This window comes from Saccostrea cucullata, unplaced genomic scaffold (assembly GCF_032062105.1).
Source record: "Saccostrea cucullata isolate Sc308-1 unplaced genomic scaffold, CSIRO_AGI_Scuc_v1 ctg4643, whole genome shotgun sequence".
Classification (NCBI taxonomy): Eukaryota; Metazoa; Mollusca; class Bivalvia; order Ostreida; family Ostreidae; genus Saccostrea; species Saccostrea cuccullata.
Window position 1 is genome coordinate 37,279 of NW_026938593.1, and position 17,564 is coordinate 54,842.

The following is a 17,564-nucleotide window of genomic DNA, read 5'->3' on the forward strand; positions in this document are numbered from 1 at the left end:
TTGTATGATTGGCTCTTGGCGTATATAAGCCAAGAAACGTCAAGGTGACCTGATTTTTATGGCCATATCAAACATTATGGTTAATAATTAGTTTAAAAACTTCAGACCAACTTTTTTTTATTTGATACATTTCAGGTCCTAAGAATGTGCTATCAAAAAACATACATGTCACTATGACCTAATTTTAGAAACAGTCAGGAAACTTTTTCTGAAACTTATTTGACCTAGAAAAATCAAACTTTTCTCTGATAGTTTGTCTTGAGCCTTCTTAGTGTATTAGCTAAATAGTAGATCACTATGACTTTCTCATTCTCGGAATTTTAAGGCATTTTTTAAAATGTTTCAAGAAAATATATTTATCATTCAATGGGTCTTGCAATTAAGGGGTTAAAATCATCAAACTTCGTCGACTGATGCATTTTGGGTTCTTGGAATGTATTATTAAGAAAGAATGTCGTTCAATCATACTTTCTAAATTTCATTGCTACATTGAAATATTTTCAATAGTAAGAGAATAAGATAAATCAAATTGTGTCGGTAGATATATAACGGGTCTTTTGAAGTTGACTTTAAAGAAGGACACCATGACTTACTTGAGGAATTTGGAGAAAATATCTAAATATTTCAAATAATAAGAGGCTTAGGTTCTTCGTCATTTGATGAATCTTGGTTTTCTGGTGTACATGTATGTTAATTAAAAAAGTATGTAATGATGATTTTGTTTTTCAACACCACGGCCATGTATAAACATTTGGTAAATAGAAGCTTAGAAACATGAATGTTTGTTTGATGATGCATATGGGTTTTTCGGAGCATGTCAATTAAAGGTATATTAATGTGACCTAGCTATTTTTTTTTAAATTCCATGGCAATATCTAAATGGTTAGGAATATAAGAGTCTTAGTTTAATTAACCGTTATCAGATGTTGCATCTTAAGTATTTAGTGTGTAATTACCTTACAGGAGGCCGACCTGACCTACTGCTGGAATTCCAACACTTTAGAGCACAAGGTAGTAGAAGGGAAAGATCGCGGTAATACAATAGTTGTTACTATAAATCCGATGCTTCTTAAAAGAAATACCTGTGTATTTTTTTTTACAAAATTGAAGAATAAGAACACTGAATACTGTAACTTTTATTTGCGTGCGAGAAATATTCGCGAGTTTCTCGACCTACTTTAAGTTGCAGTAGAAATCGCCGCGACCCCTTGCTTTGCTTTGTTTTTGTAGAAAATGTTTCCTTATTCGTGAAAATTGATCACCGCAGATAAATTTCAAACCCATGAATAGCGAAAAAAAGACGACGCGAATAATATTTGGTTTTCAGAAAATTAATTAACATTAAGTTCCAGATCCAGTGAATGTGAGTTGCCTGATGTTTTTCAAATTCAATTTAGAGAACAATTCTATTAATAAAAAAATAAAATCTCGCAAGGCATTAGTGATAGTGGCCTGGTGATAATTCATTGATTATTTTGTTTGTAAAATCTATATATCATATCTAATTACTTAGTAAACATTTAAACAAAATATCTTTTTTTCTTTAGTGTATTTATACGCCAGTCATATACCATACATATACATGTAGGTATCAATATACATAAATTTACATGCCTTAAGATTCACGGAGAAATTAAAAAGAACACTTTTGTAGTGTTTATCATAAGGAAAGCAATTGGAAATGGAAATATATTGATTATAAACGCTAATCACTTCCGCACAGTAAATTATATTTACATGTACATATGAGAATGTCATGACTTTGTAGATTCTTTCGAAGAATCGGTGAATAGCAAAAAGTTTGTGTCGATCTTAAGCTCATTTTCAACATAATTCTTTACTTCATTATGCTAGACTTAAGATGTCAGGGATATCTATTTATAATTCCTTTTCTTCTTATGTTGAGATGTGGGTTATACACTTTAAGAACTTGAATAAATGAAGGAAACAAAACAAAATGAAATTTTAACAAAATTTAATAAACAAAACAAAAGTAAATTGTACAACAAAAGAAACAAATTAAAAAATATAGAAATGAATTGTCTATCAGCCGCACGTCAGTCCTGGAAGAATGTTCTTTAAAACGTAGTCAATTAATCACCACACCCTTGCTGGAGGTTTGAGTTCCGGTTTTTGAATTTCCTCTGATAAACGGGTTTTCTTTCACAAATTAAATTGAATATTATAACTTTCACAAGTATCACATATATCACATAATAAACTTTCACAATGCCGTCTAGATTAACTTTGGTTTGAATTTATATTATTTTAAACAGGAGATTTCATTATAACACATAACTTAAAATTGCAGGTCCGGATGTGTCCGTCAGGGCTGCCGTACTCTTTCGTACTCTCTCACACAGTTGCCGCTGTTACTGCAAAACCATTACCCATTGCAAGCCTCTCCCTGTCTCCCTGGACTGCCGACTGGCTATTGTCAATGTAATTAGCTGTAGTACCCCGCCCAAGACCTGATAATTACGAAACGGGACAAAAGCCCGAGGAAATAGGACCCTGGGGAAAAAAATAATAAAACAACCATACTAAACGTGCAGACTCACACAAGAAACCATATTTTACAAATTGTATTTTCAAATACCTGATGTAGTTTGAGTACCCGCCCAGGCTACTTCATCATAACAACAAGCCAAACAGGTCTTATCTCGGCTGTGACTTCCCGGGTACTACCCGAACACGAGCTCTCAGGTAGATAAAATTACACATCGAGGGGCTCCCCACAGGATAAATAACAATATTTACACTAACGCACTAGGGGTATCCTACGGGATTAAATTTAGTTTGTTACAAACCTCCCCCTTTTGAAGACTAAAGCACCATTTAGTCCAACCTATTTACAAACTAAATACATAGAAATCAACCACATATATACAAACTGGAAATATTCCCCATTGATCTTGGTTTACTCTAACTCTTCACTAGACCTTGACAACGCATCTGCAATAACGTTCTGATTACCTGGAATATACCGAACTGTAAAACAAAACTCCTGCAATAGAAGACTCCATCTCAAAAGCCTCTGATTTGACAGTTTTGATCTCTGTAACCACGTCAATGGAGCATGATCAGTTTCAATAACAAACTGCTTACCTTCTAAATACACTCGGAGTGTTTTGACAGCCCAAATAATTGCATAGCATTCTTTTTCAATCACCGCATAGTTTTTCTCTGCTGCTGTAAACTTTTTACTCAAAAAGAATATTGGGTGCTTACCAGTGTCGAACTCTTGTTCGAGGACTGCGCCTGCTCCAGTAGCACTTGCATCTGTACGCAAGACAAACATTCGACTAAAATCTGGACTGTGCAATATTGGTTCACATGCCAACTTACCTTTAAGTTCCTTGAAAGCAGTATCAAGATTATCTGTCCATTTTATTTTGTGTGGTGAATTCTTTTTGGTCAAGTCTGTGAGTGGTAGGGCAAGACTAGAAAAATTAGGAATAAACTTCCTGTAAAATCCAATGAGACCCAAAAATGACCTTACCTTCTTTTTGGTGTTTGGGACCGGAACGTTTTGAATTGCTTGCACCTTTGACAACAATGGCTTTATCTTACCGTCACCTACCATATATCCGAGGAAACTGACCTCACCAAACCCCAATTTGCACTTTGACGGTCGGGCTGCTAAATTTGCATTCTGCAACGCTGTAAAAATCTCTCTCAAATGCACCAAGTGATCTTCCCAGGAATCGCTGAAAACACCAATGTCATCTATAAAAGCTTCTGCATAGTTTTCATGACCTTCAAGGACTTTACTCACCAATCTCACAAAAGTTGCGGGAGCATTTACCATCCCGAATGGCATTACCGTGAAACTGAAATGACCAAAAGGTGTAACAAAAGCACTTTTCTGTTTTGCCTCGTCATCTAGTGGCACTTGCCAATAACCCTTAGTAAGATCCAACTTACTGATATACTTAGCTCTACTAATTTTGTTTAGAATATCATCCATTCTTGGCATCGGACGAGGATCAAACACAGTTACCTTATTTAGATCCCTATAATCAACGCAGAATCTAAGGGTGTCGTCATTCTTTTTGATGAGTACAATAGGCGCTGAGTAAGGGCTTTCCGTCTCCTCTATGATTCCCATCTCTTTCATCTGCTTGATTTCCGCCTTTACCTTTTCCTGTAGCGCATACGGAATGGAATAAGGTTTCTTCTGGATTGGTTCCTCGGTTGTCGTTTTAATGGTGTGCTGGATGTAGGACGTTTTCTTTGGAACATCTGTAAATACATTCTCAAATTCTTCTACTAACCTTTTGAGTTGTCGTTTCTGCTCTTCTGACAGTTCTGACGATATCTCAACATTATCTGATGATTCTGTCTGTTGAAGGATTGGTGCTCTATTGTTAGTGCAATCGTCCTCATCTGAAAAATTTGGTTTTGCATCCATACATGCCAAAACTTCATTGCTTTTCGGACACTTCTCTTCCGAATCTCTGCTAAGCCACTCTTTCAACATGTTGACGTGGTAAATCGGTTCTTTATTCTTGGATATTCTTACCTTGTAATCCACTGGACTTACCTTTTTCACTACTTCATACGGACCTTTCCATTGCGCCATCAGCTTAGATGTGCTAGTTGGAAGAAGTACAAGAACTTTCTGACCTACCTCAAATGTACGAGTTCTCGCCTTTTTGTCGTAGTACATCTTTTGTTTCTTTTTCGCGAGTCTCTCTGAATCTTTAACCAAATCTCTAATGTTCTGCATTCTCTCCCTCGTCTCCAGAATATAGGACAACACTGAAGCCTGTTCGACTGTAGGTTCCTCCCACTGCTCTTTCAAGATTGCTAAGGGCCCCCTAACATGTCTACCATAGAGCAATTCAAAGGGAGAATACCCAGTTGTCTCATTTGGCACCTCTCTGTATGCAAAAAGAACGTAAGGCAAATGAACATCCCATCTGTGAGGTTCAGAAGAAGCATATGCCTTCAGCATTTTCTTCAAAGTCCCATTAAATTTTTTCCACTAACCCATTTGCTTGTGGATGGTAAGGGGTAGTTGTTAATTTTCTTACCTGAAGTAACTTACACAATTCAGTCATCAGTGTGGACATAAAATTGGTACCCTGGTCCGACAGAATTTCATTAGGCACACCTACCCTAGAAAACAGCTCTATCAAAGTGTTGGCCACTGTCTCTGCTTCTTGGTTTTTCAAAGGAAATGCTTCCGGATACCGTGTTGAGTAGTCCATACAAACCAAGATGTAACGATTTTTCTTCTCCGTCAGTGGAAGAGGTCCAACAAAATCGATGGCTATTCTTGAGAATGGTTCCTCAATGGGTGGAATAGGAATGAGTGGAGCTTTTGGAGTTCGACCTTTTGGTGTTCCCTTTTGACAAATAGAACAAGATTTGCAGAATCGAGATATGTCAATATACATTCCAGGCCAAAAGAAATGTTGCATAATACGCTGCCTGGTTTTCTTGTTACCTAAATGTCCTGCTAGTGGAGTGTCATGAGCCAGGGACATTACCTTCGACCTCATTGTCTTTGGTATGACGATCTGGGAAAATTTCTCACCAGAATCTTTCTGAAATATTCTATACAGTAAACCATCCTGTTTCTGAAAGTAAGACTTACCTTCTTGAGTATCGTCTTGTGCCATACTCAGTGCAGATTTCAAACTGTCATCTGATTCCTGAAGTTCTACCAACTTATCTCTGCTGCACCACAATTGTTTCAAAGATTCATCCTCTGAATCCTCTTCTGTTGCTTTTCTCTGAGAATTACTATTACCTTGCTCCAATTTGGACTGCAAACGTGTCTGAACTGCAGCACAAGTGTTCTCGTCATCTCCATCCCTCTTGACTTCTTTTTCGTCCTCCATTGGTTTGAGTATGCTAACATTATTACCAATAATTACATCAGCAAAAGGAGAATCAAGGACAAGGGCATGTACCTTACCTGATACATAAGGAGTCTTCAAATCTACCATTGCCTCATCACAGTTTCTTTGAGATCCATCAGCCAGAGTTATCACTCTTGAACGTCCTGTTTTATCAGAGTCTGAAATAAACTTACTACGTACAAATACAGTAGAGCATCCGGTATCTCGTAAGACTGCAACTGGTTGATCACTCACCTGGCCCTTTACTAAATCCCAACCCAATGCTGCCGATGTTTCAATTACTGGCGACTCGTTATCAACTCCGGACAACTTAAGAATCACCCTACCCTTGGTTGTATCTTGTATATTGTCTGCAACTTTAGACTCAGACTTATCTAAACACAAACCAACATTTTCTGACCTTTTCTCAGGCTTTGTACCTCTCTGACCTTTACTGTCTTGACCCTTTGACTGAGTTCTCTTAAGAAAACAGTTGGCTGCAATATGTCCTACTCTATCACAATGAAACACTTTCTGCTATCCCCTGCATTAAAAATGAGACTTGAGATTTGACTTACCATCTTGAGAATTTGTCGAACCAAACTTGTTTGGCTTTCCCGTCGACCTATTCCCTGTACTGAGAAATTGGACACTATTGCCACTAAGATACTTACTCTTATGTGCCGCCTGAAATGCATTAGACAACGCAACAACCTCCTCAATAGACTTTGGGTCATGTTCCAGAATCCACAACTGTAAGTCTTTTGGACAACTTCTAACAACCTGTTCTCTCAAGACCATATCATACAACTTGCCAAAATCTGAATCTATTTTCTCACCTTCACACCAGTGATTGAGGCACCTTTCTACCCTAACAACAAAATCTTTAAATGACTCATCATTTGACTGCTTACCCTGACGAAATTTTTCCCTGTAATCTTCAGAAGTAAGCTCATATCTCTTGAGAATAGCTGTTTTGATAATCTCATAGTTATCACTATCTGCATCCGACAACCTTGAATACGCTTCCAAAGCCTTACCTGCTAACATAGGAACTAAGCGTATAGCCCACTGGGATTTATGCCATTTCTGCAACCCAGCTATCTTTTCAAACGACCGTAAAAAGACATCAGGGTCCTGTCCCTCCTCAAACTTAGGTAACTTAACAGGTGGGCATTTAATCTTATGGGGTTGAGACCCCCCAATTTTAGCATGTTCTAACTCTTTTTCTCTTATAGCTAACTCTCGTAATTTCACATCTCTTTCTACCTCTAACTTTACACTTTCTCTCTGCGCCTGACGCTCTTCTCTCTCTTGCGCCCATCTCTCCCTTTCTAACTCTCTCTTTGATTCCTGCTCCTGACGCCACATCTCGAGACATTCTTTTACGTTTGTACCCTTTTCAATTAAGTCAGACATCCATTCTGGCATACCAGACATTGTGAAAGTTTGTGAACCTGAAACACAAAAGCAAAATTAATAATAGAAACAAACTTGCAAAAAAAAAAAAATATTTCCTCTATTTACCCAAGCTCAGATGTATCCCACCGCTGCCACCAAATTGTTGAGATGTGGGTTATACACTTTAAGAACTTGAATAAATGAAGGAAACAAAACAAAATGAAATTTTAACAAAATTTAATAAACAAAACAAAAGTAAATTGTACAACAAAAGAAACAAATTAAAAAATATAGAAATGAATTGTCTATCAGCCGCACGTCAGTCCTGGAAGAATGTTCTTTAAAACGTAGTCAATTAATCACCACACCCTTGCTGGAGGTTTGAGTTCCGGTTTTTGAATTTCCTCTGATAAACGGGTTTTCTTTCACAAATTAAATTGAATATTATAACTTTCACAAGTATCACATATATCACATAATAAACTTTCACAATGCCGTCTAGATTAACTTTGGTTTGAATTTATATTATTTTAAACAGGAGATTTCATTATAACACATAACTTAAAATTGCAGGTCCGGATGTGTCCGTCAGGGCTGCCGTACTCTTTCGTACTCTCTCACACAGTTGCCGCTGTTACTGCAAAACCATTACCCATTGCAAGCCTCTCCCTGTCTCCCTGGACTGCCGACTGGCTATTGTCAATGTAATTAGCTGTAGTACCCCGCCCAAGACCTGATAATTACGAAACGGGACAAAAGCCCGAGGAAATAGGACCCTGGGGAAAAAAATAATAAAACAACCATACTAAACGTGCAGACTCACACAAGAAACCATATTTTACAAATTGTATTTTCAAATACCTGATGTAGTTTGAGTACCCGCCCAGGCTACTTCATCATAACAACAAGCCAAACAGGTCTTATCTCGGCTGTGACTTCCCGGGTACTACCCGAACACGAGCTCTCAGGTAGATAAAATTACACATCGAGGGGCTCCCCACAGGATAAATAACAATATTTACACTAACGCACTAGGGGTATCCTACGGGATTAAATTTAGTTTGTTACATCTTACTAAGAAAATTTATACATATTCTGTCGAAGAACACATCTGCGTTTAACCTTTTAACGCTTATGCCCGGGTATACATTATCTTTTTAAAAGATATTATAAGGTTTATTTGCCAAAATACTTTCCAATAATATGTTTCACCTCTGTTATATATATAGCTAATAGATAGTTTATAATAAAAAAGAGACTAAAATACAGGAGATTTTAGCATTCAATATCTTAGTGTTTTATTGAATGCTTATTTTGTATTATATATATCAGCATATATTTGTATCATATGAGCATATATGAATGTGCCCGAAGCATTCCGAATACGATCAAACTCCCTGAAGTGAACAAAAAATGTGTGGTCAACATTTTGGAGGCAAATTTATATTAGACAGTGACTTTTAAGAAAGAATTGTTTATTTTCACGCAAAATTAAAATTATTTAATTTATATATTCTTTGGCCACACGAGACACCTCGTGCCAATATTCACCAATATAAGTTCAATATCCCTATAATATTTGCTAATTAACAAGATCATTATATCAACTTGGTCGGAAAAGCTGAAACCTATGTGGAAGCTTTCTGATCAGTTGATTTTCTCAATTTTTCACATCATGGATCTGGGGAATAGGGTGCAACACATTAAGAAATCAAAGTTTTACAATAAATCGTATGGAAAAATCATTAAAAAAAAAACCCCTCTCAAGCACTGCCAAGCCAAAAAGTTTGAAACTTACGAGGAAGCATGCTGTGGTAGTTAAAATTGTTGAAAATACAATTATTCAAATAATGACCCTGGAATAGGGTGGGGTCGTTGTAAGGAATCAAAGATTTACAATGAATTATGCAAGAAAAAAATATTCTTATTCTCAAGTACTATTGGGATAGAAAGGACGAAATGTATGTTGGAGCAAACTATAGCAAATTGTTATGCTTCCTGACAGTTTGTTCCTATATAACCCATACCCTACTATTCTCGCATAGTGGTCTACGGATTTATAAAGCGTAAGCATACTATGCCGAAATAGTACATGGCCTTATTTACTGAATAAAATTCTTCAGTGCACAGGCCGGGAATAGAACTCACGACCATGAGATTTCCAGTCCGATGCCTTGTCGATTACGCAACTGCTGAGACTATCACTAATTGGGTGAATTCTATTAAATATATAAACTTAATTTATACAATTGACACAAGAAGGAGAAAATAGACAAATATTATTTGAAAAAAGTTATATTATTCGAAGGAATCTTAGATAAATATGTACAACAAAGTTTCAAACTAATTACACACAGATCGTTAAATGAACTGATACCATGGGGTCATTAAAACGCTTTTTTATATAACGCTTGATTGAAGGACGTAAAAGAAAATTATCAATGAAAATCGACGTCTGCAAACAAATCAGTCTTACTAACAAATGAGTAACTTTGGGACAGAAAATCCTGACTTATTTAGAGAAAATACTAGTAACCAAAATAACTAAGCAAGCAGCCTTTTTTAGCATGAAGATTTTGAATGAGTTCTTACAAGTACGCTGTATTAGCACCGATATTTTTAGGGAAACGTCAAATGGATTGCCGCATAAATAATTACAACAGTCAGCATAATAATAACAATAGTGTTGCATTATGCATGTACTATGCCTAAATAGTAGGCAGGGTTTGAAACATAGTGTACTCGCCTCCTGCTCGTGCACCATGTGTCAAACCCTGCTTACTTTTTAAGCATAGTACATGCATAATGCAACACTATTATATAAATATATTTTTGTCAAATCCCTTAGCTCTCATTTATTTTGGCTCTGTTTGATTTTCATAAATCACTCAAACACAAATTAGAATTGAAAATGGTCATTTATTAAATAAATGACGTAATATTGGAACAAAACACTAACTACAAAAATTTGAAAATAAAATAACCCGGATGTATATTAAAAAACATATACTATTACATCCGGGTCAACACCCTTGTAAAAATCATTCTGCCTTGTAAAAATCATTATGCCAACATGAACAAAGAGTATTACATAATATATTCATCGTCATGTTCTTGAAAATCAAAGGTGGGGGACCAAAAATTGCCCCAAAACACATTATGACAAACCAAAAATAATAACACAGAAAAATATAAAATGATTGACTAGAACAAATTTTCATAATAAACAAATATTACAACTGATGCCTAAACGACATTATGAATACGAGCTGTAATTAAAACAAAAATAAATGAAAAATACTAGTTTACACATTGCATTAGGGAGGGTGGTGGGCTGTAAAAAACTTTCCAGCTACCAACAGCGTGACACTTGATCTTTTGTTTTTGTTTGCAATGCCCCCTAGCGGTGAGCAAGATTAGATAACTCTTTCCAATTAATCTTAAGTAGGAGATAACTCTCTTTTAACAATGATTGCCAAAAACACATTTATGTTCATAAATGTTATTTTTTGTCAAATCCCTTAGCTCTCATTTATTTTGGCTCTGTTTGATTTTCATAAATCACTCAAACACAAATTAGAATTGAAAATGGTCATTTATTAATTAAATGACGTAATATTGGAACAAAACACTAACTACAAAAATTTGAAAATAAAATAACCCGGATGTATATTAAAAAACATATATTATTACATCCGGGTCAACAACATCTCTGCCTTGTAAAAATCATTATGCCAACATGAACAAAGAGTATTACATAATATATTCATCGTTATGTCCTTGAAAATCAAAGGTGGGGACCAAAAATTGCCACAGTATTACTTGAAAGGCGTATTGAAAAGTAATACCCCCCACCCCAAAATGAATGAGAAACACAACTGTATAGCATAATTAACTTACATATGTCAATGGCAAGAGATTGAAATGAACTTAACTACATGACTAGATTTCTACCATGCAATATAACTATATAACAAAACAACACGTAAGAAAAACTTTTTTCTTCAAAAATACATAATTTCATAAAGATACATTAACATTCCATTCCAACAGAGGTCCGAAGCCCCATGCCAGAAAAATACTGCAGTAATTATTTTCAAACTAACATTACCGTATATGATACAAAAAACTTAGTGTCCATACTCTACAAGTAACTTTAGAGGACAGAGGCCCCTGACCCCATGTCCTGTTTACAAATTCAATAAAGGAATTCGAATGTATTTCCTATACGCATTAGATTTCCCACGTCCTAAAAGTTGAATTTGGTCATCGGAAACTCCTTTTGATTTCGCCCATGTTGTTGCACCAATTCTGAAAGAATGTCCTTTGTAACTTTTTGTGTCATAGTTCAAAAAGGTTAAAGAGATTTTCAATTGTTGATTGAAATATTGCCTAGATATTGGGGATTTGTCTTGGAACATAAACAGTGGACCTGCATTCTGTCCTCTCAATTTTATATAGTCCCATATAGCTAAAACTGGGCATAACTGCTTGTTTTCCTTGTTTGCTGATAATTGTAAAGTAACAGGTGGTTTTCCAATATGATGCTTGAAGTTGACCATGGTTACACACAAACTTTCGGGGGACCCATCATGTTGTTTCCCAAATGATACTGCTGATAGTGGTAGTGGATCTCCCAGAGAAGAGGATGTTATTTCACCTATCCTTAGGAAAGCATGAAAAGCTAAAAGGAACATAGCCTTGAATAAGTGCATTTGATAATAAGATTGGGTGCAATTCGGCAAAGAGTTCACAATTTGTTGAAGCATCAATGGAGTAATTGGAAGTCTGCTATCTGGCTTTGCTTTAAGCTTTTGAAAGCCTTGGATGGCTCGTTTCACCTTAAAATGTTGTGTTGGGTCTTCATTACCTTCCATTTTGCTGAAATGTGTGAGTGCTGACAGGTAGCCTAAAACTGTTTGTGGAGCCAAACTCTTTTGAAAACAATGAGATATGAACAAGAATAATTGGTTTGCGGAAATTGGGAATAACTGGGAATCAGGAAAGTACTTTTGTTGAAAAGTTGTGTACACTTCTCTGGCTCTTCTATAGGATGCTCTTGTTCCCACTGTTAATGCGTTTTCAATCAAATATGTTGACACCGAATTTAGAGCTTGAACATCTCTTCTGGCACAGATACTGGGTTCTGATTCATTGTTGGAGCAAGTTTCCGGAATTCTTGTATCTGTAAACGAGACAATTTATCACTAAGTATATTGTTCACACCTTTTACATGTTGAGATTGAAAATAAATGTTAAATTTCAGACACTGAACTATAAGACGACGTAATAGTTTCATAAGTCATACATCTTTAGCTGTTTGTTTATTGATCACTTGCACTACTGCCATATTGTCCGAAAAGAAACAGACTTTCTTGTTTGCAAACTCTTGAGCCCATACTTGAACTGCGACCACAATTGGAAAGAGTTCTTTGATAGAAATGTGATACTTGGACCATGATGAAGGCCATTCACCATAAAACCATTTCACTCCAAAATATCCACCAAATCCAAGTCCACTTGCATCTGTGAATAGTTGCAATTTGTCTGATGTGTACCATACATCTTCTAAGAACAGTGATTTCCCATTGAAGTGGTTAAGGAATATTGACCACGCTTCAAGGTCGGCTTTTGCTTCTTTGCCTAATCTGCGCCTATGATGTGGTTTCTGCAAGCCTTTTGTAAGATCTATTAATCGGCGTAAAAATGTTCTGCCTGGTGGCACAACTGAACATGCAAAATTCAAGAGCCCGATTACAGACTGTAGTTCCTGGAGTGTAATTTTCTTTCGGCTCTTATAAACATCAATTTGGGAATGCATTCGGAGCAATTTTTCTTGAGGCAAACGGATTTCCATGGCTACTGTGTCTAATTCAAGACCTAAGAAAGTTAAAACTGTTGTTGGAAATACAGTTTTTGATTCTTTTATTGGTACCCCTATAACATTCATAAATTTCAAAAATAATTTTAGTTGGCCATTACAGGATTCCATACATGGTGGACCAACCAACAGGAAATCATCCAACAAATGGACACATCCTTCAATTTTTAATTTTTCGTTCACCACCCAATGAATTGCTGTAGAAAATTTTTCAAATAGATTACAGGCAAAGCTTAAACCCATAGGTAATGTTTTATCATAGTAGAAGTAATCACCAATGGCAAATCCAAAAAGTTCATGATCAGAAGGGTGAATTGGAATGTTTTTGTAACCGTTTTCAATGTCAGTTTTTGCTAACAGAGCTCCTTTCCCAAAATGCTGAATAAGTTTAATGGCGTCATCTACTGTTTGATAGGAAACTGCCGAATCTTCTTTACCAATGCCATCATTTATTGAAGAGCCGTCCGGATAAGAAAGGTGATGTATTATTCTATATTCACCTGGTGTTTGTTTAGGAACTAATCCTAGGGGAGAAACTTGTAAATTTTTGAATGGCAATTTATCTAATGTAAATGGGCCTGCTGCTCGTCCCTTTTTAACTTCTATGTCAATTTTTTGCTGCAGAATGTCTATATTTTCCTTCGCAGATTTGAGATTTTCACTAAATCTAAATTTTCTGTCTCCATGATAAGGAATTCTGAAACCATTTGTGAAACCATCTATGAGGTATTGTCTTTTTTCCTGATTAAAATTTTGGAGCCAAACTGCCAATGTCTTTACACGAATAGGAGTCACAACATTACTTCTTGAATGGAGTTTGGGTATTTGCTGGCTTTGTGTTTGAGTGATTAGGTTTCTTGTTGTTGTCTGGAAGTCGGCAGTCTTTTTTGTTGTGGTCTCCAAAACATTTACTGCATATGTGTGCATACTCGCAGTTCGATCTTGCACACTGTCCAGCATTGTTGTTGAAGCTAAAACATGGCTTTTTGTTGTTTTTGACACGAAATGGCTGCTGCTGGTTTTGTTTTGGTCGACTGGTTTTTCCCTCTGTTTGAAACAATTTTGATTTTAGACCAATCTGCAGAGCTTCAGAATGAAGCTCAGAGTTTATCTTCTCCCACGGCATCTGGTCTAGATTCTCTGCCCTCCATTTTCTGAATTGCTCGTCATAGTGGAATGCAGCTCTCTCCCCGACATCAGAACTTAGCTTCTGGACTGTGGCCATGTACTTCATGAGGTTTGGTGCCTGTTCGGGGAACTTCTCACAGTAAATTGCCACAAAAACGTGGAAGGCTCCTGTCCACTGTTGTAAGGATTTGAAGAAGTATTTGTGTTCCTTTTGAAGAAATGTGACGCTATTGTCACTTGCCTGCACCGCCTCCAACTTGGCATATGGTTGTTTGAACACCAGACATCCTAACTGGATGAACTCCTCAGCCCATATCTTTGCCTTAATTTTTGTATCGATCCCTTGACCCAAAGGACGACCAATGTGAAGTGGCCCTGTACCCTTATTTTTATTACCTTCAGTAGTCGATGATTGCAGTGTTTCTTGTGATGGTGCAGGTGATGTCGCAGATGACGCTACAGATGATGTCGCAGCTGATGTCACAGGCAATGTTGCATATGATGTGGATGACATGGAAATTCCCTCCAAATTGCTGCCCGTATTAGACTGGTTAGACTGAGATGAGGTATCTTTATTTGCAGTTACCCTCAGAGTTTCTTTCACAGTTGCCACAACAGTCTCTGTGATGGCTGGAAGGGCCTCTGCCAGAACTTCCTTCATTGGGTTTTTAATTTTGTCTTTCTCTTCCTCCTCATTTAATCGTCGTCTTTTCTTTGGTTGGGACATGTTTGGATCTTCCAGTACAAAAAACCAGCTTTCACCTGGGTATGATTACAAATAACTATCCTTCTCTCCTTCAGCTGAAATTAATAATATTATTAATCATGAATCATTATCTACAATTGCTAAGTGTGACTGTAAAATTCTTAATTTTGACTAACGCCAACTTTCATAGTTAACACTATGAATTTGTATGTATGATTAACTACTGTAGCTAACGCTACCAGGTATGGCTAACGCCTCAATCTCATAGCTAATGCTAGATAGTTCAGCCATTGAAACATTATTTGTACAGCTAATGCTGTGACCCAAATTGATGAACATCAATCACTTACACAATTCTGTGATCTCATAGCTAGCACTATGACCTTGTGTATAATCAACTTTGTAGCTAACGCTACCACAACTAATATGGCTATCGCCTTAATATCATAGCTAACGCTACCACAGTTTAAGCACTCTAAGCATTATGTGTATTTGTACCGTACAGCTAGCGCTGTGGTGCAAATTGTTGAAAATCAATCACTTACATAGTTCTGTGAATATAACCCTGGCTACCGCCTTGGTTATCCGTCTATATATCTCAAACTGAAAAGATAATAAATATATGTAAATAAACATTCTCTTCTATCACAATATGCATTTCAACTTTTTGAATGATTAAATCATCTTATCATACAATAACATATACATTTTTAATTATTCATTTATTGCATTACAATATAAATTCCTATATAAGTCTTTACATGTCATCATAATTCATTTGGCAGTAAAATCATGACCAACTGTCAATACAATTATTACTTCTTGGTCATAAGCAATTTTTCTGTTGACTGTTTAATAGACATTTATACAATATTTATTGATAAATTGACATGCACATAAAATTGTTTCTGTAGTATTTTGGCAGACGATATTGTTTGTTTACTTGCACCCCATCATGAAAGAGATTTCGCACACTGTTTATAAGTCCACACAATTTCCCCTCGAGATGTCTTGAAGTGAATTGTTCTTGTAACATTTTTGTTTGCATGAGGGACTAGGTCATTGAATGTGAAATTGAGAGGTGTCTTGTGTTGTCACCAAAAGAAATTTGCATACCATTAGTTTTACTGCATATCTACATACAGATAGTTTAACACTTTCCAGCTACAAACAGCGTGACTCTTGATCTTTTGTTTTGTTTGCAATGCCCCCTAGCGGTAAGCAAGATTGGATAATTCTTTCCAATTAATTTGGAAAAAGGAGATAACTCTCTTTTAACAATGATTGCCAAAAACACATTTATGTTCATAAATGTTATTATTCTAAATCGTTAAAATCATGATCATTGAGGTAGGGTGGGGCCATAATAGAGAATCACAGATTTACATTGAAATATACATGGATAATCTTTTAAGATCCTCTTTTCACAGTATAGAATTATGGGATATTTTTTAATTGACACATATAGGAAAGTTATCACCCAAACAACCATCCCCATGCCTCGCAGTCGAACCCGCGAAGTAAGGATCAACTCCTTATATTTTTTGTGCATACATTAACCATTGCACCACCTGCGTAACTCGCAGATAATTGAAAGACGATGAATCGCAAATTAAATTGTTCAAATAAATATTTAGACGAGTCATAAAAATGAGTGAAGTAACACTTGATGATGTCATGATTATTTATGTTTACTAGCGATTATCAGTCGCGGATCCAGGAATTAAACTTAGAGAGGCGCCAAACGTAGGGAAGGGGTCTGGGAAGCTCCTGAGTTTTATAGATTCTCTTGGATAAAAATGAAGTCTACCAAGTAGACATAAATCACATTTTCTAGACGAAATTATGATTTAAGCTAACTTTGACAATTTTAAGTGTGTGTGTGTGTGGGGGAGGGGGGGGGGGGGGCGGTAGCGCCTCCGTAGATCCACCACTGATTATCATAATAGATTATTAATTTTGATGAGATTATACATGTTCTTATTAAGAGCCATTCTCTGTAATGATTTGAAATTTTATATAGGAGCTGTGGCACGCATAGTCTCAGAATTTCTCCAAACTCTCTATGATAAAAGGCATTGATACCCTGAACTGAAATCAGGCAAAAATTGGTTGCTATGTTTTATAGTTACCATGGCAACATGTCTTAAAGTTCGAAAAATGGCATTTTTTAACATGTTTAGAGCCCCATAGTTAACATTTGCGGCAAAGCAAACAATTGTTAATGACTCTTTCCAAAAGTTGAAGGTAAGATGTCTCAAATGCATGATAAACATGTTTGGTAAATCAACTATTACATACGTTACTTATGGTAACAAAGTATTCAAAAGTAAAAAAAAATATTCATTGAATTTTATGAAATCATACTCGTAAAAATGAAAAGCAATTATAGGATGAAATGTTACCAAATAATAGAAAAAAGAGCCTTGAAACACATACCAAGAAAAAATATTATATTTCATTTTGGTTGGCAATGGTTGCCAAGGTTTTTATGCCCCAGAGAGCCTTCAAAGTAATACTATGTATGTTTAAATATGATCCTATCTTTTAAAAAAGGCATATTTCCTCATAACTAATGATCAATTTTATAAGATGT

The 17,564-nt window shown here is 36.1% G+C and overlaps 2 protein-coding genes across 3 annotated transcripts; both read right to left on the reverse strand.

The window, feature by feature from the left end:
* Positions 1-1,942: 1,942 nt before the first annotated feature.
* Positions 1,943-8,317, reverse strand: LOC134250727 (uncharacterized). The gene is made up of 6 exons (XM_062733093.1): positions 8,115-8,317; positions 6,431-8,029; positions 5,040-6,349; positions 3,605-4,951; positions 2,600-3,547; positions 1,943-2,514 (listed from the first exon to the last, which is right to left on the reverse strand). Exons 2-5 carry the CDS (start codon positions 7,290-7,292, stop codon positions 2,921-2,923), a joined length of 4,146 nt encoding a protein of 1,381 aa, XP_062589077.1. The 5' UTR covers positions 7,293-8,029; positions 8,115-8,317; the 3' UTR covers positions 1,943-2,514; positions 2,600-2,920.
* A 2,014-nt stretch (positions 8,318-10,331) lies between these two features.
* Positions 10,332-15,596, reverse strand: LOC134250724 (uncharacterized). 2 transcript variants are annotated; one of them, XM_062733090.1, is made up of 3 exons: positions 15,514-15,596; positions 14,659-15,063; positions 10,332-12,438 (listed from the first exon to the last, which is right to left on the reverse strand). In XM_062733090.1, the coding sequence occupies exons 2-3, from the start codon at positions 14,987-14,989 to the stop codon at positions 11,444-11,446; spliced, it is 1,326 nt and encodes a 441-aa protein (XP_062589074.1). In that variant the 5' UTR covers positions 14,990-15,063; positions 15,514-15,596; the 3' UTR covers positions 10,332-11,443. The 2 variants fall into 2 exon arrangements, with proteins under 2 accessions (XP_062589074.1, XP_062589075.1); XM_062733091.1 differs by having other exon boundaries at positions 10,332-15,063.
* Positions 15,597-17,564: the final 1,968 nt, after the last annotated feature.